The 26,301-nt window shown below is 39.3% G+C and overlaps 1 protein-coding gene across 1 annotated transcript; it reads right to left on the bottom strand.

Moving 5' to 3' along the window:
• Positions 1-8,812: 8,812 nt before the first annotated feature.
• LOC139739571 (ubiquitin carboxyl-terminal hydrolase 39-like) lies at positions 8,813-25,027 on the bottom strand. The gene is made up of 13 exons (XM_071650174.1): positions 24,955-25,027; positions 23,537-23,612; positions 21,309-21,403; positions 20,159-20,295; positions 19,385-19,537; positions 16,932-17,035; positions 16,021-16,142; positions 14,952-15,143; positions 14,276-14,418; positions 13,546-13,688; positions 10,727-10,874; positions 9,948-10,034; positions 8,813-9,215 (listed from the first exon to the last, which is right to left on the bottom strand). Exons 1-13 carry the CDS (start codon positions 25,025-25,027, stop codon positions 9,144-9,146), a joined length of 1,545 nt encoding a protein of 514 aa, XP_071506275.1. The 3' UTR covers positions 8,813-9,143.
• Positions 25,028-26,301: the final 1,274 nt, after the last annotated feature.

The raw sequence follows: 26,301 nt of genomic DNA, 5'->3' as shown, positions 1-26,301 counted from the left end.
ACTTATCATTTTTTTTTTAAATAATGTCATGTAAACCTTGGAGATTAATCTTTTCTTTACATACTGTCAAAATTTTGCAGCTTGAAACAAAATCAAAATCCATGAATATCAGTAAGTTTTGCGGGCCATATTTTTTTTTTTCCAGACACTTTTTTCACAGGGAAATAGAATCTATTTTTATCGATACTTCTGCACTGCATGCCTGAGTGACCATAATTTCTTTTTCTCCCTTTTCTATGAAACTGGACCTCCTGTCTCTTTTCTATTTCAATCACTTGAATGGGGTAGGATGGTCCAATGTGAACAAGTTGTGTATCATGTTAGGGCTTAGAGCTTACTCCTTCAAACTATGTGGAAAAGTGGAAATTCATTTTGGCCTACTGTTTGTAGAATTTGAGCGGGGCAGTCACGTATGTGAATTACATGAATACAGAAATTTGAGTAGAAAACATCAGTGAAAATTGAGGTCAGTCAGAGAATCCATTTGAAAGTTATGAATATTTAGAGTTTCAGTACTGCCATTGCTGGATACAAAGACTACAGCGATTTGTGACTTCACAGTTGGACAATGATACAAAGTTCAACATATTTTCACTTTTTCAGCATACTGAAAGAGCACCTGGCTTACCTCTGTCAGGAGACAGGAGGAATGATATCATCCTCATCATGTCAGTAAAAAGTTCAAGGAATGTGTGCTTTTCACAAGAAATATGAAATTTTGTGGATTTAAGAAAAAAAAAAAAAATTTATACCGTTGTCTAAAGCCCGCCGCACACTATACGATCCGACCAGTCATACGACCTTAAGACTGGAAGTGTGACGTCACAGTCTTGCCAGTTTCCTGTCGTACGACTGGGTCTTAGCGCCAGTCGTAGAGATTTGACATGTTGAATTTCTACAACCGGTCGTGGGCTTTCAGCCAATCAAGATACAGTAAAATGCAAGCGCACGCAGTGCGCACTGTGTGCGCTTTAATACTCATTGGTAAAATGTATTGAAGACAGAACAGTGGTAAGCCTACTCGTAAGGTCCGATCATACAGTGTGCGTTGGCAGGTTGTACAATTGGGTCTTAATGGTAGTGTGCGGCAGGCTTAACTCATTCCGCGACGGCTGCACCAACAATCTACAAATTCATAACTTTTGAATGGATTGTCTTATTTTCCTCAGACTTCACAGATATGTTCTACTAATATTCTGCATTCACTCAAACTACATGGTCTCATTCTCCTCTATGCGGCTAGCAAGGCACTCTTACGGACACCGTACGTGGAAATTATTAACAAATGCAAGACACTTTGTGTGTACTTATTGCATGCTCTAAAACAACGTTTGCTTTTTAGTAAACTGACCTCTGTTCATGTGTAGAGTCAGTAGTCTATTCTACATGTATGTCATTTTGTTGGTTATAACCCCCTCCCCCCCCCCCCCCAAAAAAAAAAAAAAAGTTAAAAAAGAGTGAGGCTAGGTAAGAGGGTATCCATGCAACAATGTATACAAGCTACTAAAGTATTTTGGGTGCATGAAATTTTTGCGATCTTAACTTAAAGCCAACGACCTTTTCTGCGGCATGAATTTTTCACCACTGCCACTGGCATTCAATGCATATACATGTAGTGTAGACAAGAACTTTCGTGTGCCTCATATCTTCGCAAATTTCAAGTGCTTACTGTACTCCATCGTATGGCTACCATTTTTCACTATTTGATGCCAGTATTGGACTTTATCATGTACATCCAAAATACCGTGTAGTTGCAGGGTTCTGGACAGCACTTTGAGATGTATTCACCAGTGCAGATATTAAAGGGAAATGAAATCTTCCTCAGCTTCAGATGCAAGCAGGATTATTAGTGTGCTCTCCCCTTCCCACCGCCTTTCCCCACCCTACAAAAAAAAAAAATACTGAAAATTAGAAAGTGATATACCTCTTGCATGCATGATTGTAAAATAATGCAGCTGTGTGAATGTTTTGAATTGTATTTTTAATAGAGTATCTGTTCATTGTTTACCTGTAGTACGTTGGAACCTCATTATAAAGAGGCTGTATATATATATAACAAAACCCTCTAATAGAACAAAGTGATTTTACAGGCCCCAATTCTATATACTTCTTCGTTTATGTACGCTGATTTAGTGACAAATCTGATATAACAAGACAACTGCCATGGTGTTGTCATGTAGGTCCACATTATAATGAGTTTCTCCTGTATTCCATGTACTTGTGCTGCAGAAGCCAGTGTCAAATGGAAGGATGGATCATCTGACCCCAGAAGTTGTAGTTCTGCTGTCAAGCCTTACCTGCCCCCTTTTTTTGTCCTACTTGACCTACAAGTGTACATGATTGAGAAAATCCAGCACTATCAAATGCCGTTGTTCCCTTTTCGATTCGAAGTTTCAGTGCAAAAATATCGCAGTCGAACTTGCGTGGCCTCGTTTCAGCTCCCCGCGGTAACGCTCCTTATTGAGATCGACTGCTGTTTTTGCATTGACAATGCACGCAAACCAAGTTGTATTGAACACCGTGTTTTACGAAGCTTTTTAGAAACTTCCATAGACATTACATTACGATTCGGTGAAAATATTCATTCGAAATTTTGTCCTTGATTAAAACCATTAATGAACAGTGAATTTTCACGTTTTCCCACACATCCTCATCAACAGTCAAAGCCAATCCATTTTTATGTGCTTTGCGCGCAGTGAAGTGCATACTACGTGTTTTGTGTGCCAATATTACGCGGTCAGTTTCAATAAGGGCGGTCGATATGTAGTAAGGTTACCATACAGCCCTACAGAATGAATTTTGAAAATTAATTTGACTTCTCTCTTGCCATTTATTACCCAGTACTGGACACCAACAAAGGTATAATATTCAACGTTTGTACTTTCACTACTTAACTTTGTATGCATGTTTGATAGGCTCATATAAATTTCATATTGTATTTTCAAAAATATAATGTGCATAACTGAAATAAAGTTCCCTGAATGACATTTCGTTTGTTCATGTGTGTATGATACACTCACCACATTCTCCACATGATTCTTACCTCGTATACAATGGACTATTGTCATAAAGAAACTCCTCGGGACCTCTGAAATATCACTCTGTCATATCGATATTTTGTTACATTAAGGTTGGTAAAACAATGTAATGCCAAGAAACTGAACTTTGCATCGTGAAAATTTGATGTTATAATGAGAGTTTGTTATATGTGTGTCCACTATAAAAAAAAAATAATAATAGTAACAATGGATCAGCGTGACCTACAGAAAGCACTTGACTGCCATGTGGTGTGAAAATTTTCACATATTTCGCGCAACCAGAAACTAGCGCAAAAAGTAAAAGCATGCAAATATTCTTACTCACGATGTATACCACTATGTAATGGCTTAATTCCGCAGAATTAGAAACAGGCCAAATTCATCTTATTCAGCTCAGCGCAAAAAAAGTACTCACGCAAAAATAAATATTCCCATTTGCAGTACTACTGCCATAGCTTCTCCTCAATCTCTCACTCCTGAACTCTCTCTTTAAAATGTTGGGTAGTTTCAGCAACAACAACAAATAACAAGTCTTTTGCTTTTCTTCTTACACAAAAAGAAGAAAAATGAAATAATTCATAGTAATGACGTGCCTCACTAGATGCCCCTCCTAATTTTCATAACTGTGTTTCTGTCTGTGTGTGTGTGTGTCTCTCTCTCTCTCCCTCTCTCTCTCTCTCCTTCTCTCTCTCTCTCTCTCTCTCTCTCTCTCTATATATATATATATCGTTGGTGGGGTAACAAAACCTCGTATCTCAAAAATGTCAAATGTTCAGGAGAGCTAAAAAACATGGCTGCCATAACATGTAAGTCAATGGAAACAGCCAACTTTTATTTATCATTTGTGACCATATTTTTGCAGATGGGCATATAAGGATTGGGAATTACATAGTAATGGTTCCTAGCTTCAATATAATGAAGAAAACTCATTTTCACCAAATATTAAGATACAAGATTTTGTCACCCCACCAACGATATATATATTTCTATATCTATATATTTTGTGTATATCTTCTCCTCCCTCTCTTTCTTGCTGTTGCCTGTGAGATCAAGGTGCTGATATCTCTGTTAATTTTGGTAACTCTACCTTCTTTCATCCTTCACATTCATTTTTTTTTTTCTTCAGGATATTGTCATTTATGCCCAAATGCTTCCAACTGTTTTTCTAAACTCCGGTCTGACTAAACAATTTATCAGTCTGCATGAAGGTATCTCATATGAACTAGGAAGTAATTTTGCAAAGAGTGTGTATGATTATAACTAGAGATAATTTTCCTGTTACTCTTTGTAACTTAGTTTGCATTCATCACATGACAGAGAGCTTCAGCTAGAATATTTTGTTCAATTGAAAATTATTACTGTTATTTCTATGAGATTATTTGCTGAAAAAAAATGGGCCCCAACTCAGAATAGCTGGCAAATGTCTCATTTCAGGCGATTTTTGCTTTTCTGCATAAACACAATGTGGGTATTTGAACGATTTGTTTACTTAGAATACTGCACAAACTGAACAACGGGTATGCATAATAAATCATGACATGGACAAGGATGCTCATTTTCTTATACTTGTTACATAAAATACAAAAGATTTATTGACAAACCTCTTTTTTTTCCAAGGCATTGATTGGCTTAACTTTGACAGAGCGCTTTGCATTAATGAATGCAAGACATACCTCCTCGAAACTACAGTAAAATAATAACACAATAGGTGCGGTCAGACTGGCAAAAGATCGAGAAGTTTAAGATCGCGATCTTTAAGATCTCGAAGTTTTGCCGGTGTGACCGCAAACTTTCCCACGAAACTTCCCGCGAAACTTCTCGATCTGTTTGCGGGCAATATCTCCGAAGCGCAAGGCCATTGTCATGTACAGATGTGCATTGTTACGTCACAATCACTAGCCATCGGACGGTGCTGTCTTTCTTGCGCGCGTACCAATTGCCCAAACTTCGCGATCATAAACTTCTCGATCTTTTGCCAGTCTGACTGCGCCTTTTGACACTCTTCACAGACACGACAAGACCATTTCTGACCTCTTTAAACACAAGTGCACTGGTCTCCCCCTTGGCATACTTGGCGTGGAACACACACCATTAGGCAAAAAAAAAAAAAAATGGTTTGTTTGCCCCAAACCCAAAATTATCCATTTTAAGCTCAAAAAAGAATGAAATAAGTCTACAATTTTTTTTTTCATCACATCGGCATGTCATAAATCATGTTGTACAAGCATATTAAAGCCGCGCGGGGCCACAGGCTACTACGTACACTGTAGTTTAGCATGCACTCGTTGCCTGCTAGCTAGCTTTTTGGCTCACGTGCGTGCACGCATGTGCACAAAATCCAATCAATGCATGCATGCACATAGCTAGCTACCACACCATGTACCCAGTACGGGAGTGCAGCGCGACTGCCAAGATGGCTACTTTTGCAGTATCCGAAACCAGCTTTCAAGGTGGCAAAACTGTGTGGAGTTTGGTTGCCAGCATCTCACTGGAAGATACTTTTTCTGGAGCTGTTTGCTAAATTAAGCAAAGACTGTTATACATGTAAGTGTTTGTCAGTTATAGTTTCTGCCCCGCCCACCGGGCCCTGGCAAGACGTTAGTTTGAACGAATTGCTTGGAGTGTTGAGTGTATTAAATTTGCGCCATATTCTGCTCAAGTTGAACTCGAAATCGAAGAATTGCCAGAAAAGAATCATGCAGCAAATGCACTGGAGGTGCTAATGCAGTCCGCCAAACAGCGGACACTACCCCAACAAAAAAATGCGGACTCGGTATTAAAAAAAAGAAGAAGAAGAAAAGCCCTACTGACGCTCTTGGGTTTTGACAATTAATGGCAAACAAACAACTTTTTTTTTTGGCCTTATATTACACATGAAAATCAAAAGAAATACAAGGTCTGAATCCTTTGGTGAGACATTTGAAACATTGTCAACGTATAAAAACTACAATGTTTTTTTTCCCCCCACATTTTCTTGTGCTTGGATTATGGATCTCCTGCTAAATCTTTTCCTTTCTTCTTTTCTTTTTTTTTAATCATTAAAAAAAAATCTCTTTCTCTGTCCATCCATGACTGACTAGCTTTTCATCACCTGGGCCCCATTTCATAAAAGATGTTAGGATGGCAACTCTTGCTTGAATGGCAACTTCCAATAGCAACAGCCAATCAGGAAGCTGGAGTCTTGTCGTTACTATGACAATTGCCATTCCAGCAAGAGTTGCTATCATATAAACTTTTTATGAAATGGGGCCCTGAACAGAGTACCAAAGTGTGATGTCCTGGCTATTTAACGCCATGGAAACTGGTTCTAAGCAACCTCACTTGGCCTGAATATCTGCGAACACTATTGTTGGTCACTATGCTTGCACCTGGTTTAAACCAAAGACTGTGGCATTATCACTTCGGTACTCTCTTGCTATACTTGAGTTGAGTTTGTAGTTGTCAGGTCAAGCTGTGTCAAACAATGTTCGATTTTGCATGAGACTTCAGAATGGAAAATGTACACATTTTAATGCATGTCTACTGTCCTGTGCCAGGCAATGCTGCAAGAAACAAAGAAAAGGAGTTTATGCTCTTATCAGTAACTGAACAGCAGCCTGTGTCACACAGTTGCATGCTGCAACTGCATTACAAACAGTGTTTCTTCTTGTCATAGAGTGTTCTTAAGTATGACATAGTCTTCATTATCATTTCACAAGGTACAGTCAAAAAATTTCTGTCAATTACTTTATATGCCATACACTTTGCAGCCTTTTCATTTTCACCAATTTTGCCAGTGGGATGCTATTTTAATCTTAAAACAAACATAAATATTAACTTTGATCCCACCAGGAATGCCACATGCATGTGCACATTTCTCCTTCCATTGCTGTATTCTAAGATCACACACTCGCAAAATTGTCGAGAAGTCCCGATTTTCGAAAAAGTAGAATCACTATTATGGCATATACAGTGCACTCTCGTTATAACGAAATGCTCGGGACCGGCAGTTTTCTTTTGTTATAACGAAATTTCATTATAACCGAACAAATACAATATATAACGAAAACACGGAAGCCACGCATATATGATATTCTATTTGTTGAAAACTCGACATACACTGGAAAGCTATGTGAACATTAAAACAAATAGTTAATCAATTTCAGATTATTGTATTACAATAACGCAAGTTCCCCTTGGAAACTCTGCGTGACACACCAAGCGAACACACAGTGATGTGACGCGTTCGCCCGCTACATATTTTCGAAAGCAATCCGCATTTCGTTATAACGGAGCACATTTCTTCTGTTTTTCTTTGTCAGTGGTGCTTGGAAAAGACTTCGTTATAACAAAAATTTTGCTAAAACCGTGTTCGTTATAAGCGAATTTTGTACCATAGACTTTAATGGCGATAATTTTGGGACCAGAAGTTTGATTTCGTTATAACCGTGTTCGTTATAACGGGAGTGCACTGTACAGATATCAGAGATGTCAAAAGGGGGAAAACAATTATGGATACTTTGTGTCAAAATGATTGTTACTCCGTTTAGTGATGGCATTGTGTCACTTGACATATGACAGGACAGTAGATGTTCCTGAAATATTCTGCTACTGTGGTGCTATCAAATATTGGGTGGGTGAGCTGTGTACTTCCACTGCCACACAATCCGTAGCATAGGGGAAAGCTTTTTCTCAGTAGGGTAGGAAGTTTTCAAAAATATACACACCCTGTTAACCTATTACCCACTGAAACTTGACGGGTTGTGTGCAAAGTCTATGGCCATTTTAGAATCTTACAGGGAATGGGTTGCAGCAAAGTAGGAAATGGTCATGATACACAGTGTTTATCTACACTTTGTACAGGAGTGCACCAACACCTGTTGAACAAAAGGGAATATGAGTTGTGCAGGATAACATTTCTACACAACACACACACACACACACACACACACATACATCTTTACCCAATAGTGCTAAATCAGTTCAGGAATTGCATCTGCTGAATACGCTTAAATCATGGACCTCCTAATCATGGACCTCTATGGCAAATCCAAATTTCATTTGGAAAATGCCACAGTGATACCTCTAACTTTGATACAGCGGGCAGGGTATTAGGTGGGACTAGCCAAGAATGACACAGAAGTCCTAAAGTCTGTTCTACAAACTGGAAAATAAGTTTGGATGAGACTATCAAATAATGAGCCAGAGAATCAACAGGACAGACAATGCTTCTTTTCACATTCCTTTACGTCATTCCCAATCCGAACTTGGTAAATCCATCTGGGAGTGTGACCTTTTAATGGGGCCACAGGAGAATAAGCCAGTTTGGGGTTCCAGTTTGAGCACGAGCAGAAAAAGGTCATTTGTACCGAGAGACAGATTGGTTTTTAATTTCACCGAGATAAGCATCTGTAATGCTATGATTATTCATGAATCCTTATAAATGGAGCTTACGGCAGTACATCCACCTGACAGCAAGCCTGGTATTTGGCAATGTTAACAGAAAAAGTTTGTTAATGTATATTCAAAACTGCACAATGAAATAGATGCTTCCGAAGCGTTGATTGACGAACCATTCTGGTCACTTCATCTACACAGGTTCATTCTTTGTTAAAATACGACTTCCATAAATTGCTATGTTGGACAAGCTGCTGCATTATGTCGCTTTGAATTGAGTGAAATGCCTAACCAACTGAGAAAAATGAAAGGTCATTTGTACCCATGTGCACATGAGCTATCTCCGAACTGGCTTATTCAACCGTGGGGCATGACCGACAGTGACCAGTCCAGACCAATCTATTAAACTGGGCCCACTTTGGTGCCTGACCTCAGATGGTCAGTAATGATTTTGATGTCAGAGGGCTCGTTAGGGAATGGGACCTCAATCACTGGCCAGTTAGACTGTAATCCCAATGGGCCTCATTTGTAGGTGTTGCCTCAAATGGTCAATCAGGATTGTGAGCTCCAAAGGGTCTCATGCATGAAAGACCTCAAAGGGGACACTATCAGAGGCAGAGGGAAATGAGGTTGTCGGGTATCCTTGGAAAAGAGCATGGTCCTCCACCTGCCTGTAGCGTCCATCCAAGGTTAAACAATGATGGGAAAGAAACGGCTGACCAACAAACGTCACGACTTGATGACAGTAGGCATGGCTTTGACCACAGCTTCACGCGGCTTGTCACGTTTCAGCTCCCAAATCTGGAATGGAAATTGGAAGGAAAGAAGGATGATATAAAAAGGCATTAGTCCTAATCTCATGTGCATACAATATCTAATCATAATTTTCTTTTGCATAGATGTAATTATTCCATGAACAAAGCTTTGAGTGAAATTCACTGAATTCAAAGTAACAGAGCAGCATCAATTGGGACAAAGTTGGACACAAAACAAGGGGCTCAACTTGTATGTATGAAAAGGCAATCTTGGCCACATAAACAGTGTTTTTTACAAACATGTACATCTCCTTACACATTGCTCGAAATTTGCTCAAGACTAGAGTAAAATACCCAATATGTGGCAGGGTGCCTTTTTCTGGCAGGGGCACTTTCATTCATCAATAAAAAGGCTAATGAACATCATGTGTGCTTCGTCCCACTTTACGTCTTTAGTCTTTAGAACACATGATTCACAAGCAGGCGTTGCTTGCAAGTGTTGTGGGAAGTGACATCTGATTGGGCCTTTTCATCTATGAATGAAATGGCCCTTGCCACAAATAGGCACCCTGTACAAAGCCTGCTGCAAACAGGGTATTTTACTCTAATTCAATAAAAAGAAGGAATAGATACAGTGAAATGTTGTTATTTTAATACAGGATAAGAACAAATGCTGAATAACAATAAATGAATTATTTGATTTTAGGGGCGGCATTGTGGGATGAGGCAGAGTTGTGGGTGGAGCTGTGGGTATAGTAGGGCTGTGGGTGTTCCCTACCTGGATGTATGCCTCAGAGAGCGTGATCAGCTGTGGAAGGATGTCTGCCACGTGGAGATCTTGGATGGCGTACCACTTCCCGGTGGGCTGTAACAAGATTGCCACAAAGAATCATTGAGTCCATGAGTGTTGGATCACTGGTTTCACGTTCCTGTACTGCAAGACCTATACTGCAAACTGCTACAACATTGACTGCAAATTTGCTTTATCCTCTGTTGCCCTAGAACCTCAGTAACGGCAAAGAGCATCACAGAAATCTTTGATGCACACTCCATACAACGTGTCCATTTTCCCTCGGTTATCAACGCAAACATAGGTTAACACAGCCACAGTACACATTCCATGCAATTGATACTGTATAAACCATATATACATGTATGGTTTATACAGCATGGTATGGTATGGTATGGTACAGTATGTACGGTCTATACATGTATGGTTTATAGGTTTTCATTTTCACAAATTTTGCAAGTCTAGTGCTATTTGGGAATTGTAAAAGGTGAAAATGAAACTCTGATCCTGCATGAATGCAACATGCACAGATATATTTCTCTGTCCATTTCTGTACTCCATGATTGGGAATTTAACCAATCACAAAATTGTCAGGAACTCCTGACTTACAGTGTACATAAAATTAGACTTGATAGATATATGGCATATACAGTTACAATGCTACCCAGCATTCATATAATAGAAATTTACTCTCATACAAATTTGTATGTGAGCTTTTCAAAAGCCAACAGTAACGAGACAAAACGGAAGGTTATCTTATCACTTACTCTGTGCTGGACGTGAACTTTGAAGGATCCTCGGCCCCTGCCTGGCTCTCCCTCGTGGACAATGTTGGCAATCAGGTCATAGGTCGTGTACTTGTGAGCTGCAAGTACTTCTGGGTCATCTGGTAGCAACTCTGCTAAGTCAATGTTTCTGTGGGCAAACATGTGGAATGTGAGATACACAGGGGCCAGCTCATTTACATATTAAAGAATCAAGGTGGCTGTTTTGTTTTCACAAATCATGGCTATTCAATTCCAATGAAACTTTCACCATTCTTTTTTTTTCTTTCTTTCTTTTCGTATTTTCTTCCTTATCAAAGTCAATTTGTATGTGGAGCAGAGTTTCTCGGTAAAGTAATGTATGATTATTCAAACAGTAACATACAAATAATTTGTATATCAATTTAGATCAAACTGAGATCATTTAGATTGGAACGCCAGGATACGGAAGATTTTTGTTTATCTATTAAGTCTAGTCTACAAGGTATGTCTAAACCTTCTGTCTATCTATCCATATTCGTCATAACAGGTTTCACCTATAGCAGAGTATTGGCCAATTGGACATTTTTTCAGTAGGAATTGACCAGCTATATTATTACAAATGCATGCATGCTGGCTGCACTATAGCTCTTGATGTTACATCAATTACGTTGAATGATACTTGATACTTGATACTTGATACTTGATACTGTAATCCCTCTCGCAGCTCAAAGAAGCTATACTGGGATGAAACTACACATGTGTGCCATTGGGAGGTGCCATGGTGATGATCTCTATTTACAATAAAAGTGTGCACTGTGCGAATAAAATCTGAATGCATCCTCCTTTAAAGGATGAGTGATCCAGAAGAAGGCTGCAGGGTTGTAATACATGGGAGAGCAGCTTCTCTGAATGTTGTTAAGGTGGTGGCATGTACAACTTGACTAGGTAGGCGGTTCCAGATCCAAATTGTCCTTGGAAAGAATGAGTACTTGAATGCATCAATAGTTGTCTTGGGTATGTTGAACTTGAGGTCATGATCGTTCCTTCCATAGTAGGTTGCAGGGGTAACCGCTGAGGGCAATGGTAGGCTTACCACTCCATAGTGGATTTTGTAAAAAAGTGAACATTGGTCCAGGAGTCGCCGGTGGTGTAACGTGTTCCATCCGTGTGCCAACACCAGACGGGTAGATGATGTAGACCATCTGTAGTCACCAGCAACAAACCGGGCTGCTGCCCTCTGCACTTGTTCGAGGCTGTTAATGGACGTCAAGGTGTGAGGGTTCCAAACCTCAGAGGCATACTCCAGTTTAGGCCTAACCAATGCTGTGTAGGCTCTACACTTCACTTCCTTTGAGCATGATGGCAATGTTCGGCGTATAAGTCCCAGGGTCTTGCTGGCCCTGCACCTGATGTTTTGACAGTGTGTATTCCAGCGTAGGTCAGGTGTTACAGTTACTCCAAGGTATTTATACTCCGTAACTCTTGGAATTACACCATTCTGAAGGTGGTATTTGTAGATTTTAGGATTGCGTTTTCGAGTGATTGACATTACTCCGCACTTCTTGATGTTGAAATTCATGAGCCACTTGGATGACCATAATGATAATGTCTGGAGATCTTGTTGTAGAGTGTTGTAGTCATCTTCTGACCTAATTTCCCGATAAGTCACACAGTCATCAGCATACAGACGGATGGGTGACGACATGCCATCCTGGATGTCGTTGATGAACAGTAGAAAGAGGGTAGGGCCAATAATGGAACCCTGCGGAACTCCTGATGAGACCTCCTTCCACGATGATTTGGTTCCATCAACGACTACAGCTTGTGACCTATCAGCCAAGAAAGCACATATCCAGTTGAGAGACTCTCCAGTAATGCCATAATAGCGTAGCTTAATAGAAAGTCGCTCATGTGGCACCCTGTCAAAGGCTTTCTGGAAGTCTAGAAAGATGACATCAGATTGGCTGCGATTTTGGAGTGTCTGAGACCAGTCATTGACAGCAGAAGTGAGTTGTGTTGTAGTTGATAAGCCTTGTCTAAAACCATGCTGGGAGTCTGCAAAGATGTTGTTTACTGCTATGTGCTTGGATAAGTGACTCAGCATGATATGTTCCATGACTTTGCAGGATATACAGGTTAAGGAAATTGGACGATAGTTGGAGGGATCACTTCTGTCACCAGATTTGTGGATTGGCGTGACAAATGCTTGCTTCCATTGAGGCGGAATCACACCACTGTCATAGCTTTGTTGGTAGAGGAAGGACAAGGCTGGTGCAATCTCATGGGCTATAAGTTTAAATAGCCTAGGGGGTATCTCATCTGGACCACTAGCCTTTGACGGGTTCAGCTGTTGAAGTTGTTTCTCAACGCCAGTGCTGTAGATATGGAGGTGCTGTATTTCGGGAAAAGGGGAGGAGCCTTTATGGGGCAGTGACTGGTCATGTTCTTGGATAAAAGCTGACTGGAAGAACTCGTTTAAGCTTTCAGCTTTGTCGACCGATGTTGCACATAGCCTGGAATTCCAGCGGAGTGATGGTATTCCAAAGCTCTCGGTGCGGCAGGACTTAATGTAGGACCAGAATCGTTTTGGATTTTCTGTATCATTAAAAAAGCATCAACGCGGCATAAGATTATAAAAAATATTGCCCTCTTGTGGACGCATTAGGAATTTTTGTGATAAAAATAGTTACGATACTTATTTATGGGTAATGTTTCTGTCATATAGCAAAAAAAAAGTCCTTGTCTGGTAGTACCCTTTGTATAGGCTTCAGTCCAGGTTCCACATCAAATATTTATGTAAATACAGGTGTAACTGCCTTGAGGTTTAGGCCCATACTCACTTGACAGGAAAGTTGACGATGGTAGGATTCTTCTCCACGAAGAAGGTGTTCTTGGTGAACCTCTTCATGCACAGGATGAGGTAGGGGGGCAGCTTGGTGAGCTGGTAGCGCTTGATGAACGACTCCTTGTATGTCTTGTATTCCTTGAGTGACATGGAAGGGAGGTTGAAGGAATCTTTACTTCAGAGAAACTGATGTGTGGAATGGAGTTAGCCTCATACACAAACACACACACGCACACACACACCCACACACACAAACAACAGGAAATACAAACTGTATGAGTATAATTGAGGAAATGCTGATACTACATTTTGTTGGTAATTGTTTTTGTTTTTGTTTTTTCAAAATAAGGCCCAGTGATTGCAAAATCTTGTCAGTAAAATGCAAATCTAAAGACTACATAGTTACATGTATATTCATCTGCTGGGAAATAAAATAGAACGACCAAAGAAAAAAAAAGAATGCTGATGTTTTCATCATACCTGCCAACCTTGAAACTCAATAAATGGGACCATATGGGAAAAAGTTTACAAAAATAGGAATTTTTACCTATCTCCCATACATCAGTATCACCAGATGTTCACAAAAACAGGAATGCAAGGTTAAATGAGTCTTCTTCTTTCCTGAAAAATAGGAATATTCCTATAAAACAGATAAGACAATTGGTAGGTACATTGTACATTTCATGACATAAGCAGAGCAATACGGGGATCGGGAGGAAGCTAACCTTCTCGGTCTGTCCATCAAACTTGGCGATGAGCGTGGAGAGTGGGACCTGCGGGATGATGTTCTGCTCCAATTCGTCCTTGAAGAGCGGCGCCGGAGGGATGTCCAGTGACAGGAACAAGAATGGCTGCTCCTGGACCGTCTCTGCATGAATTCAAATGCAAATCAAAAGTCACAAGACACATGCAAAATGTTATGCATTCACATCCATGACCTCCAAATAATGATAAACAGTTTATGTGGCACAACTCTCTATACATGATTCATGACATCCGAAATCAATTTTCAAGTTATAGTACCTCTGCAACTTAGCACTGGATTGTCAGTCAAAGTAAAAGTCATAATTGCATGAATATAAATGAGCAAATGTTATCTTTAGGTATTAGCAATGTTTAAAAAATCTCAAACATGGACACGAATGTGTGCGTAAATCTAGCAATTCCTCTCCATGTTTTCTTATCATTGGTCTTTGGACACAAAGGCATTAACAGCGCAATGTTTTCAATATCTATATTTAGTACATGTATATCCAAGTCATCGTATTTCCTTTCCGTTACATGCATGTAGGTCACAGGAATAGAAGTAAAAATATTGTGTAAATTGATGCATATCCAAGCCACAAAAATCATATTTGACAGTGACACCAAGCTAATTTGATAGAGGCAAGCTTCTCCGACCTTTGAACTCGTCGGTTTTCTGTAGCTTCTCCCTCTCCTCCTCCGATATGTCAGCTGGGAGGACCTTTCTGGTGTACACCTTCATCCTGCCCTGGAATGTCTTGTACACGATGCTGCTGTTAGGCTTCTTGGTGCCCCCCAGGGAGGCGTGGAGGGCGTTGATGAACCAGGACAGCACCTCTACAGGGTCACCTACAGAGGGGCGTGGCAGATCATGCAGGAGGGGCATTGGGGAGGTTACAAACAAATCCATCAAAATGGTATAAATGGAGTTTATATGTCCTGTTTTTATATCAGTCACTGAGGCTCTGAGAACAATAATAATTTAATGATAAGGTCTTCTTTATCTCATGTAGCCTCTTCAGTGTTGCCACTGTTCTATAGTCACTGCCATTGTCACCACCCTAAGCATTACCAGCTACCCATTCATACACTCAAGTCAGGAGGGACATGGGTAAAAAGATCTTGCCCAAGAACTTATGCACTGGACTGGATTCAAACTTGGGTCCTCTGATTGGGAGTCCCGAGTCGTATCTACTATGCCATAGTGCCCCCAGGAAACTGGGACAATGGATATTCCCCTCCAATTTCCATCTGTGAATACTTGAGAAGAAAAGCCTAAAACTTGTCTTCTCAAACCTTATGTGGGTCTTGGGGGCAAATACGTAGGGAGATTGACACCTCTGGTGATGAACATCACCTTTGCATGCACACAAATATGTATGTGACAAGAATGTCTTCCCCTGATCGTTTTCGCCAGTACTGGGTTTTTTTTTAAAGTGTAGTCTGACCAACCCATTATAACCAGTAGCTATTCATGCATGAACTTTCTACTGCAGATTTTGTGCGTGTGTGTGTGTGTGGGGGGGGGGGGGGGGGGGGGGGAGAGGGACAAATATGAGAACTCATCTACTAAAAGATAAAATCCTTCCTTTTTCCTGATTTTGGGGTCATACTGCACTGTTACCATGGCAACATACATTCTGCTACTTTAAAAAATTTGTCCTGCATAACTTTGCATCGAGGATATCGCATATACCGAAATGAATACCAAGAAAGGGCCTAGTACCTTGTTCGGTGATCTGGAATCGCTTTTTGCTGCACAGCACAATGGCTTGTAGCATCTCATGGGGACTGACGTGGGCCTTGAAGTTTCGCTGGTTCCACATCTTGCGCATCAATTCTCCAAACCTGGGCAGCAGTGAAAAGCCAACAAGATACACATTGCAATGAGAATGATATGTGACAATATAAAATCATCTTTTTCTCTCTGGGTAGCATATTCAGGCTAAAGCAGTCATCTTCCATAGGACTCTGCCAGTACTGTTAGTCTAGCAGTGCCAGGCTCATAAGGGATATTGAGGGTAAAACCTCTTACATTAATTGTCCATCTAAACATATGCTGTGTAAGTGCATTTTATTGCAAGATTGCAATTGGCACAAATCAGTTGCATACCACAATTATGATTCAATTCAGATTAAGAGGTAAAAACCCTGGTAATTATACAAATATGAGATATTTTGCCTTGAAGTTTTCTTCACAATAAACACAATAGTAGATTGTGCAGTACATAGCATTCTCTTGCTCATTTTGACAGGCCATATTGCAAATAAGTCACTGAAATAGACTGTGAACATAAATGAACACTGAAGTTGACAACATAGATATGGGTGTGTGGGATCATTATGATTATCATGACGTCAGTAACCTAGTCAAAAATTTGATCTTTAGGTGGTTGGGTGGTCAACATCTTCATTGTGCACATTTCATGCATTCTTTCATATTAACATGAACATAAAAAGCTATATTGGCATTTCGTCACAGCCGAACAATATGAAGTATACAAAGATAATCTAGACAATAATTTGGGGACCTGAATTCTTACTTCATTGTAACACTTTTGTTATAACCATGTTCATCATAATGGGAGTGCACTGTACAAACATACAGACACATTAGGCATGGTCTACTATGCAAACCTCTGAGATAAGATGCTCATGATGTTGCCGGGAGCGAGTTTGATGCCGCTGTAATTCTCCTCTCGGAGGAAGTAGTTCCGGAGTGGAATGATGCCCGAGAGTGCCTTCAGCAAGAACAGATATGAAAACCAGATGAAATGTCAAAAGCAATCCCACAACACAATGGAAAGTCTACAACCTTGACACAGAGAGATGCGGTCAGATATGCCTCTATCATCTCTTCAGATATGCCTCTATTACCTCTTTCATTCTACATTTACTCACTTGGACCTATCTACTTTGGCAATCTGAATTTCATATTTCCTGCGCATATTTAAAAGGAAATTGATTCCATCTTATACTTCATCACAACCTCTTCAATTTGACCAAGTACAGAGCAGTTAACAAATGGTGTAAATACCCTGTCAAAGTTTATGCTCTTCAAGTATGATAGTAACTTGTAAAACATTTTGGGAATCACTACTGGAAAAGTGGATATCTGTCACGTGACTAATTTTTCGCGCTTGGCTGAGTAAGAAGACTTTCGTGTGTTTTTAATTCCGCAGAATCAACACATCAACTACTGGAACATATGGCAAGCAAAAATATTCACATGCCCCTATTTCGCGCTAATTTTTGGTAGTGCGAAAATTTCAACACCGCAAAAATGTCCACTTTTACAGTATTTAAAAGAGTAGCCTCTGGATACGAACTTCAGGGATAAATTTTCTAAATTTATTGTAGTAGGCCTACACAAATTAAAAAAAACAACAAACAAACACACAAAAAAACAACAACAGCAAAAACAACCAAGCATGTACAATGTGATCCATGTCTTTGTCAATGTTTTGCCAATAACCCTTAAAAGGTGTGTGTGTGTGTGTGTGGGGGGGGGGGGGGGGGCAATAATCTGCCCAACATGATGAGGGTTCAGTTTTTGCCATAATCTGCCCTATTTTGCCTCAAAAGCTAATCGAAACAATTTCGCGCAAGAGTACATACAGTGTACATCAAGTAATGGAATACCATAACATTCTTTTACTTCTCAGTTATTCATGAAAAAAAAAGGGATGCTTACACAAAGATACCACAGATTTAATATTCCCGACAAAAAGAACTAGAAATGTCGCTATGGCGACTGGTATGCCTCCGCCATAATGCATGATTCTCCTAATAGGTCTAAATAGTACATGTGGACAATGTGTGATTACATTTTCACAAAATTGGCAAAATGTTAAAATGACAGATTTGTCACAAATGTGTTGAATGCTCACCTTCCATGACCTAGGTTTAATTGGATGAATAGGAGAGCATGTATTTGGGATTTACGGACTTTAACTTGACTTTGACCCATTCATACATTTATGCATTGAGTAATTTTCAAGGTATTGAGAAAAAGTGCAATTTCTGTATTGAATAGTAAATTGTTACCATTTTCATCTGGCCTTTGACCCTAAAATTCATAAGATAATCACTGTCAGGCAGAAGATGCATAAATATGTAGTACGTTTCCAGATAACTTGAGCCACTTCCGAGATACGGAGGAAAAACTTAGTTCAGCACTTTCACTTGATCTTTGACCTTTTGACCTTTGAGGTAAAAACAAAAGAAAAAAAACTTTCCAGAGAATCTCTATTAGGTTAAACATGCATACACCTAGTGTAAAAAAAGAAAAAAAAATCCTGCTGGCATTGCACAAACATGAGGGAATTTAGTAAAATTTTGAAGTGTTGCCCTTGACCTTTGACCCCTGACCTTTGACCCCATGAACCCTAAATTCTCTAGATAATCACTGCCAGTCAGTACATGTATATATACTATGTTCCATGAAGAGACCTTGAACAATTTCCAAGGTACAGAGAAAAAAGGTGAAGTTTTAATATTTTTACTTGACCTTTTGACCTTTGACCTTTGACCTCATGACCCAAACTTTCACCAGAGAATCTTAATTGGGTAATACATGTATACACTAAGTTTCAAGAAAATATCTTCAGGCACTGCATAGATATGATGGAAATAGTGAGATTTTATGTATTTGACCTTGACCTTTTGACCTTTGACCTTGAGCATGTGCACCCAAAAGTTGATAGGCACAACTTCACCCCCTAATACACATACATGCCAAGTTTCATTAGGATACCTCAAAAGGTTTTGATAGTTACCTTGTCCACAAAATTCATTACGGACGGAAGGACGGACGGAAGGACGGACGGACAGACGGAAGGACGGACGGACGGACGGACGGACGGACGGACGGACGGACGGACAACCCGAAAACATAATGCCTCCGGCACCACTTCGTGGCGGAGGCATAAAAAATAGTCAGTAAAACACATGAAACAACAACGGATTATCTACAATGCAATTTGTTTGTAACCTTAATCACCAAAATTGTAATCTGCTATATTTTCATCAACTAAAAACAAAAATCAAATATGAAGAACAAATATGGTGTGAAGGCAGGGACCACCTACATGCAGGAGAACATTGCAGTAATCATTCTCTTTGATATTGTTCAGTCCCACAATGCCCGGCGTGTAAGTGGTGCCATCGTAGGCCCGGCATGGCTTGGGATCCTGGTCCAGCTGTTGGATTTGCCTCTTTGTGAAAGTTGGTTTCAGCACATACTACAACATGAGGAGAAAAACATGAAGGTACATTTTATGTATTTGTACGACATGCTTTTTTTCTTGTAATATACAAATTTAATTAAAATGAATGAATATCAGGGTACATTAAATTTGATGTTGCCTGATGATAGATCTAACACTGTGTCGACCCTGTGGAGTCTCTACAAAATTTGCGCTTTTCCATCTATGAATGTACAATATTAGGATTTGCATTCATACATATCATGCCACCAAACTGCATCATCAACCATCCCACCAAACTACAAAGAAATATTTTGCCACATTTCCAGCTCTCCAAAGTTCAGCTGAAAGGAACATGAGGGGACTGGCTTCAAAATGATTGATGAATATTTCTGATTAAAACTGATTAAAAGGTGATACTCCTCTTTCTTGTTTTTATGCTCTTACATATCAATTGTCAATAAAATGCATCATTCATATTTATGTTTGCTTTGTTTTTGTTTATGATTGTGCACATTTTGTAATGTATATTGACACAGGGCTCCCTTGTAAAGCAGGCCTTTGTGTCTCTGAATGGGAGTATACGATGAAATAAATGAACAGATAAATATATCTGTCAACCTCTACGAGGATTAAAAAAAAGGGAAATCATCTCACAGTGATGTCCTCGAGAGACGAATCAATGATCTCGTAGTTGTCTGGGAGACAGTAAAACTTCAGGGTGTGGAGGTTCAGGAACACGTGGTGGTTGATGTGTACACTATGGGTGTACGCATGGGACTTCTGGCCCCGACCTGGGAAGAAAGCCACAACAGCAAATATAAAACTAATGACATTATAATGAGGCAGACATCAGTGATGATGTTGATGTTGATGTTGATGATGATGATGATGTAATAATTATGATATGGTAATTATAGTAGTGGTGGTAGTAGTGACTGTACTAGTAGAAGTAATGATGATAATTACAACAGCAATAATATCAGTAATAAAATACGAATAATAACACTAATTATCATACTGATAAACATGGACCACATGTTGTGCCAAAAATGGAGAAAGAGCACATGACAACCATAGGAATTTGAAATAATGATAAAATTACTTTAAACATTATGATCCTTGCATACTACATGTATGTTGTAAGGTGTGGGTCAAAGAGTTATTGTTGTTGTTGGTTTTTTTTTAATCTTTACAACATTTGGGATTTGTAAAGAGAAACTGAAAATGTAAATCTAAACGTTCAAGCTCAAAATTCAGGCTCTTCCCCCTCTTTAGCAAGAACCTATCAAAGATATGTGTCACTTTTATATTTCAATTCACATGGACAACTTGGCAGCCAAGCAAATTGATCGTAGCTAACTAATGCACAAAACTAAGAAGATAAAGGGAAAGCCCACTCTGGAAATTTGATTGTGGGAATATGTTGCAGAAGCATCAAAATGAGAACAGGACAGTACAAGTTTGAGCATATTTTGATCAAAACTAAGAAAGTTATGATATTCAGAAGTTTTGAGCAATCAAGCACAAATTGGCAACTCCGTGATGTAGCATGTGAGCTCACCTTCCATTTGACCTGTGCATAAAATTCCATAAAAATCTCTCTTTTTTTCCTCATTGATGATGGATTATATTTCTTGCAAGCAGGGAATGAATAGAAAAATATTTACAATCATTGTATGGAAATTCACTTGAAAGGCAAATTATAATTTTTTCTTTTAAATTTCACAGTCCAGAGAAAATGGGAGGTGAGTTCGCATATGACATCACTGAACTGCCAAACTGTTTGTAAAAGCAGTACACTAACCTTGAAAGTACTTGCCACAAACAAGGCACGCATAGACATTCAGATGTGACAATGACACAGAGCAGAGCTTCTCGAAGTCGAAGTCTAGGATACTCCTGTAAAAAATATCAAAACATCATACAGCTGTAAATGCAATATCTAGAAATGACAGACACAACACAGGTGAAACTACAAATTGGGAGGTAATCTTTCTGGAGGCATTATGGTGCAACCATGACTCGACATACATTTTGCCTTCGCAGCACATAAGGAATTTTACAGTTGCAGGATGAGAATGGTTTGATACCACAGTACAAGTGATGTGCACCGTGAAGTCTTTGCAAGTAACACACTTACAACTGTATTATGACATTCTCGTACTTGAAGGTTGCACTGGTACTAGAGGCAGAGTAAGGGATGCATATTAACAGTTGCAGAAGGATGCAGCACACTTCCATCAAATGAACACACACAGCAAAGCTTACTCCATGACAGCACTGCACACAATTTCAATTGCTTGTGCTAGCAAATCTACACTCCATTATGTATGAAATGAATCCATTGTGTGTGCTTGTGTCATCAGTCTGTGTCATCAGTCTTAAGGGCGGTGAGTTGGCTCAGTCGGTAGCGCGTCTGCCTCACGATCCTAAGGGCCCGGGTTTGAACCCAAGTCTGGACTAAGCAATGTTGTGTGTAAGCATACCATCCCCTCTAGCAAGAGGCAAAACACTCTGTCCGTCAGATAGGACATAAAATGGAGGTCCTGTGTATAAGAGAGTAACAACTCATGTACGTAAAAGATCTCACTTCATTCATTCATCGAAAAGAGCAGGGTGTTTAACCCGGTGAAGTGTTCCCACCTCACATCCAACTGGACCCCATGGAAGACCACCTTAACATAGCTGAATATGGGCTATCCAGCCATCTTCTCAGATGGAAATGAACAAACAAATAAACTTACTGCTTATTGCATGCATCTCTCACATACTGGGCAAGACTCAAGCGATTATTACCTAAGGGTGTGCCCCAATATCATCAGCACAGGCTTGTTAAATTTTACAAGTGTTGTTAAAAACTCCCTAAATCCTCCTGAGATAACAGGGCAACTATAATATCACAATGCACCTCATCATAGATTAATCCTCTACTCTGCTTCTGAATGAAGAAGCAATTCTCACATGTGACATCATAGATGATGGCTTAATTTGACTGTCAAATATGAATCAATTTTATAACAAATCTGAAAGTAACTTCACCTCCATGTTGTTGTATACAGCGTATTTCATACCGAACTGCGGCAAGGAAACCAACTACATATATTCATACATGTTGTCAGTTGAGAATGATACGGGTGTAAGTTGCCACTCAAACCATAGATAGTGTTCAAGGCACCTTTAAATGCCCTTATCATTCTCACCCAGTAGCATCATAGCAGAGCGAGAAATTTCAATCAAGCCATTTAAAAGCATAAAACCTCTGGGAAGCAATGATTTACCAATCAGTATAACTCAAAACATTTTACAAGTACTACAATTGTATGTACTGTATATGGATTCCACATTAAAGGGATCGTATAGTTTGGGTTGAGACCTAATTTCAAATGTCTAACATTTTTGGTGAGATAACGAGAAACCTCTTTTGAAATATGAAAGAGCATGTAATTCTATGAGGAATTCAACATTTATTTGATGAAAATTGGTTTTAAAATGGCTGAGATATCAAAAAAGAGCGATTCTAATAAAGTGTGGGACCCACACTTTATTACGATCGCTTTGTTTTACTTTGTTTTTGGATGTTTCAGTCATTCCAAACCCGATTTTCGTCAAACAAACTTCGAATTCCTCTTAAAATGGTATGCTCTGTACTATAAGATAAGTGCTTTCTTGGTATCTCGCAAAAAGTTAAAAGCCCAATTCTCATCTCCACCAAAACTGTACCATCCCTTTAATTACTCTGCAGTTTGACTAAAGATAGGGTGACATTTGAAATCTGCATCACAAAATGCAGTCATGTACTATAAAAGTTGATATTTTCGTGGGAATAATTTTTCGCGCTTGGCCGAGTAAGAAGAGCTTCCCATGTTTTAAATTCCTCGGAATCAAGACATCTATGCACAGGAACATATGGCGAGCAAAAATATTCGCGTGCTTTTATTTTCGTGCTAGTTTCTGGTTGCGCGAAATGCGCAAAATTTCAACGCCGCGAAAATTTCCACTTTTACAGTATGTACAGCCACAACGTCAACTCACCGATTGATTGTGTCAAGGTAAGGGCAGCTGCGGCTTTTGTCAACCTTTGGTCCCTTTGGGACTTTTGCTGGAGATGCTACAGAGGGAAGAACAAAGAATTGTTAAAAGTGTACAATTTTGCTGCAATATGCGATGTGCTCTTACAAACACATTATTACATTGTAGTTGAGGAAACCCATAGTACCTGGTTTAACTTTTGAAGTCATGGTTTCTAATGATTTTACAACTGTAGGAGAGTAGATCGTATCATCGGACGCGTTATTTTTCATGGCTTTGAATTCCGTACTCAGAGGATGAAATTTTGGCTAAAAATAACACCACTTATTCACAGACTCCTGGAAATTACGAATTCAGACAACTTGTGTCAATTGTTTGCTCCAGTTTTTAGAAAATATGCTTCAAACATACCCCTCTAAAAAAGATGTCTTTTTGCGCGGTGCAAAAAAAAAAACCCCAAAAAGCAGACACTCCTTGTCCGATGTAAAAAGTTCATACCAAGGTTCGACCGCCCATGCCAAAATTTGACTGCACACAAAAGTACTGGTTTCTATATGTAGCCAGAAGTTGAATCTTAAAGGGTTTATCTGAAGTGAAGTGATGTAATATTTAGACAGTCTATCCTAATTCCCATATACATTAGTCTCTGGTATAAAACCTAGAGACCTCTAGTATATTAAAACTTAAAGTTAAGTAGCTCTCCGTCTAGCAAGAATGACTCGATATTTGCCATTGCATACTAAGTTTCATCTCTGCATTTCCTTAAATTTACCTATACCAGGTTTTCTAGTCTAAACTCTGTCTCTGATGACTAACTTGCTCATATATTTCATGTACATTTTTTAAATCAAGGCTAATTTTACTTCAATTTATAGGGGCAATTGGCAATGCACCTCCAGCCAATCCAATGCCAATGGCAATAGAGTCTAACTACAGGGCATAATGATAACTTGATTAGATAGGCGATGGCCGGGCCTATAGAGTGTCTATGTTGACGATGTGATGTTTATATTTATGAATGAGAAATAAATTTAAATTTATGTCTTGTTCTAACTTTTGTTAAACATCAAATGAAAGCAAACAGATTTTACTTTTTAGTTGAATTTAAGCTTGATATCTAATGCGACGGGTGTTAAGCAAAAGGCAGTGTATACCAGTAGTTTACAGTAGGTCCTACAGCCACATTTATACACACGCATTTTACAACGCAACGCGTGTTTATTTGGCGGAAACTATGGGTGAAAATGAAAACATACGGAAAAATCAATATATGGGACCACTGACAAAGTCAAACGTTCAATTGGTAATTGAGGGAGGCGCTTTCTAGAATTCCATGCCTTCATTTAGCCACATATATGTTTGATGGTTACAATAAGGGCCACAATCAGTTCTAAAGCTCACAAACATATAGGTTAACTTACCGTAATCATCGTCACTATCGTCGTCGTAACTTGCGTCAACCAGCGGACGTTTAGCAAGCGTGGAGGTCGCCATTTTCATCTGACGTCACGTAATGAGCTTGGCCAATGGTGCCCCCCTCCCCCCCCCCCTCCATCCCCCCCCCCCCCCCACCACCACCACCTGTTACCATCGGCCGTCGATCGTGCAATCACCATGAAAATTGGCACATGCATTGATTACCTGTGGCGTAATCTACCAAACTATACAAAAAGAAATGGAAATTTTCATTATATCAATATAATTATGGTAATATATGCATGAAATCACACATTTTGCTCTAAATCAGAAAGTAAAGCTCCTAGAATCCTAATTTTTGGTGATAACATTATTTGTAGCATCCCTAACAATGTACTTGCGAAAAAAAATCTGGCATCAAAATTAATTTATGTATTTTCCTGTTTTATGAATTTCTTATGTATTTCCCTGTTTTTCGACATTTTGTTTTATCATTTTCCCCCAAAATTTATGACAGAACTTATTTCAAGCATAATCATGCTGAAATTGATTGATTTTAGCCCATAAAAGTGAAAATAATCATATCTTTATGAATACGGTGAGAAAACTCCATTTGCATATCTATAGACTTCATACACAAAATCACGTTTTTAAACCATTTTCGGTTTGACAGACATGTATAAAAGGACGTGCAGCATCATAACGGTATGCACGATTTTCGCGAAAATGGTGTCATATTTTGCGCGAGACTTGAAAGTAAAAAGTCAGCGAATGGCTCGGTCAAAAAATTTCGCGCGGCGGAATAGTCACGATAGTCGTGAAAAATGTCGGGGGGGGGGGGGGGAGTTGATTCAACCCCGTTCTTTTAGGGTTAAGATGCACGGCCTTGTGGAAGAACAGCCTGTGTCTGAAACATGCAAGTGACCGTGTGGAAATAAAATGAATGAGTGAATGAATGAATGAATGAATGAATATCACATGAGAGTATTCATACTGGACTCAGAGATAAGATTTTACGTTGACAACACAGGCATATGCAAAGTGTTAGTGTGAATCAATGACCCTACAATATTGACGTTATATTGACAATCGTTTGCGTTCAGCTTTAATCAAAACAGCACACAGATTGATTTGGTATGTAATTCGTGAATAAGATCACATGCAGATAAATTAACTTAACAAGTAAAAAAAATATATATCACGGAAAATACATTCTTTTCTGAGCTGGTAACGAAACAGCGCCAGAGATCTCTTTTGTTTTTATCCCTCGATGATGATGAAATCTCAGACAACACGCGATACATCATTTCAATCCGTTAAATTTGTTAATTTGTGCTCGTAAAAGCAAAGAT

Source organism: Diadema antillarum, unplaced genomic scaffold (genome assembly GCF_040938485.1).
Source record: "Diadema antillarum isolate AM-2024a unplaced genomic scaffold, OU_Dant_1.0 seq00000807_RagTag, whole genome shotgun sequence".
NCBI lineage: Eukaryota > Metazoa > Echinodermata > Echinoidea > Diadematoida > Diadematidae > Diadema > Diadema antillarum.
The sequence above is the reverse complement of the archived record's forward strand: the minus strand, read 5'-3'. Positions and strand labels throughout refer to the sequence as shown.